The sequence below is a fragment of the Montipora foliosa genome, chromosome 12, assembly GCF_036669935.1.
Source record: "Montipora foliosa isolate CH-2021 chromosome 12, ASM3666993v2, whole genome shotgun sequence".
NCBI classification, from domain to species: domain Eukaryota; kingdom Metazoa; phylum Cnidaria; class Anthozoa; order Scleractinia; family Acroporidae; genus Montipora; species Montipora foliosa.
Genome location: NC_090880.1, coordinates 34570826 through 34573325, shown reverse-complemented (window position 1 = coordinate 34573325; position 2500 = coordinate 34570826). Strand labels below are relative to the sequence as shown.

General features: G+C 37.8%; 1 protein-coding gene across 1 annotated transcript in view; it reads left to right on the top strand.

The window, feature by feature from the left end:
• LOC137981136 (polycystin-1-like protein 2) overlaps positions 1 to 2500 on the top strand; it is a 25088-nt gene that overhangs the window by 40 nt on the left and 22548 nt on the right. Inside the window, exons 2-4 of the mRNA XM_068828481.1 lie at positions 577 to 605; positions 1006 to 1128; positions 1208 to 1330. Of these exons, the coding sequence (XP_068684582.1) occupies positions 577 to 605; positions 1006 to 1128; positions 1208 to 1330 (275 nt within the window). The remainder of the gene's footprint in view (positions 1 to 576; positions 606 to 1005; positions 1129 to 1207; positions 1331 to 2500) is intronic.

Genomic DNA, 2500 nt, shown 5'->3' with positions numbered 1-2500 from the left:
GATTCGGTAAGTAGTAAGTCGTCTGCCTGAGTGAGGAAGATGATTACTTCCTCCTGCCGAAAGGATTCCTATAAATTCCCGGAGATCTAACGGTGACGTATCCTCAAATCTGTTACCTAAGTTGAAGTGTTCTGAATTGTTTATTTACGTTGCTCAGGAGGAAACCCGGACGGTTTGAACTGATAGTTCGTTATATTGATTTCAACACGAATGTAGGAAAATTAAAGGCAGTAATTCAGTTCTGTCGTAGAGGAAAGAATACGCTATTTTCTGAACCTTGATTATCTTAAAATGATAAAATACCTGGGGTTACTGTCTTCTAGTACATTAATATTTCAACAGGAACAAGTCCATCGAGTTAAAATGGTAAAAAAATATACAAAAACTCTGGGCGCAACATCTACGTAAAATTTTGCTCTTGGATATAGTTGATATACTTACGAAAGTGTCGACCCCAAGTGTAAACCATCATGGAAACATTTGTGTTAATGCTCAGCGGCATATAACAGAAGATGGTCAAAGATGATAGGCGATTAATGTTGAAAACACTTACCATAAAACACCTCCATTTTGCAGGTGTTTTCAGGAGAAACCTCGTGGGAACGGTGAGCATGCGCTGTTCGACATTTTACAAGTTAACCGCTGATAAAAGAAACTGTTTTGCACATATTGCGCATTTTAGAGATTGACATCGGCTTATATTGCGTATATTGCGTTGCGTTGCGTTACGTATTTTACAACAAACCCAACTAAAATTAACAATTCACGCAAATCAAGTCAAATGTTTTTTTTTTTACTTTGCCAAGGTTTGAATTTATTTTAGAACGCCCCACTTTCCGTCTTTCAACTCAAATTATTTGTTTACATTAATCCTTAGTTAATCTTCATTTCTTCAGCTTCGAGGTGCATACAATCTTTGATGCGTTAAAACTTTTGACAGATGACAAAAAGAGCTATTTTAAACGCCTTACGCGATATCTTGCATTTCTTTTACATCTTATACAGAAACTGACGAATGTGCCTCGAATATACACAATTGCCATATTCACGGTGTTTGTCTCAACTCTGTTGGATCTTTTGATTGCGAATGCAATCCAGGATACTCGGGGAATGGAAAAAATTGTTCAGGTAAGAGCAAAGGAGGGACCGTAGCTCTAGTCATATATGATATCCTTTTCATGTTCTCATTCTTGACTTCCTGTTACAGATATTGACGAGTGCATTACAAATGCACACAATTGCGATCAACACGCCACCTGTTCTGACACAGAGGGATCCTTTAGTTGTTCATGTAATCACGGTTTCTCAGGCAATGGAACTTCGTGCTTAGGTGAAATTTATAAGGATGTAACATTTCTCTGCTATGTATGCTTATCGACCAGTTTTAGTTCTCATTTATAATACTCGTTGCACTATAGCACACATATATATGCACAAAGTATCGTATACAGCAGCGTGACAGTTACTTTTTTTAATCCAGAAAGGCAAATTTTAGGCAAACTGAATTGTGGGTATTTGTATCTGCTCTAAACAGAAAACAGAGAACAGGAAGACTTGACACCCGGCTCAAAAATTAAGGTGGTCCTTTTCTTATAAAGAGGAATCCCTTTGAATATCCTTAGCAATAAAAGAAAGAAAGGGCAAAAAAATGGCATCTATATGAGAGGAAGACTGCAGATTAACTCTGAATAACGGTTTACTAAAGAACAATATGGCAACGTTAAAATTAAAACTCTCCGACGTTTCAAAGATGTTATCATTTCTCATGGCAGAGGTTACTGTTTTTTTTGTGGGTTACAATACATGAAAACTGTAAAGTATAAACTGACTTCATCTGCGCAAAGTCAAGCAATCGTCCACAAATAGGAACGAAATATCTCTTATATTGTTCCATTAAAAAGATATATACCTCCTTTCCTCGCTTCTAGGTCACGGTAATACCTTTAAATTTCTATCTTATCCTTGTTTGACAGCCTGCTTCCATCATGCCGTTGGTGTGGCTGATCCTAGTATAATTAGTGACAATCAGATGACTGCCTCCTCGTATTATTCCAGTATTTGGGCACCCCATTACGGTCGCCTCAATGATACGAGAGGCAATGGCTGGTCAACGACATTACCATCTAGTCTTTCTGATTGGCTCCAGATAGACTTTGAAAGGACTGTTCAAGTCTGTGCCGTGGAAACTCAAGGCGATGTTGACGGTGATGAATGGGTTATCGATTTTTACCTCTCTTTCTCGTCCGATGGAGCATCATGGAGTAATTCAACATATGAAAATGGAACGCAAGTGGTGAGTTTAACCCGATAAGTGACTTCACTGTTATTATTATTTTTTAATCTTTGAGCTGGTAAAAACTTTCCTCATTACATTTTAGCCCCCTGTAAACTGGGAGAGTGTGGAAGGATTAAGGAAATCGGAATATGGCAAAACAAAAATTGCTATTTTATTCGGGAAGTCGGGTATTTTATTGACCTTACAGACCTTTGAGCTCTGCAA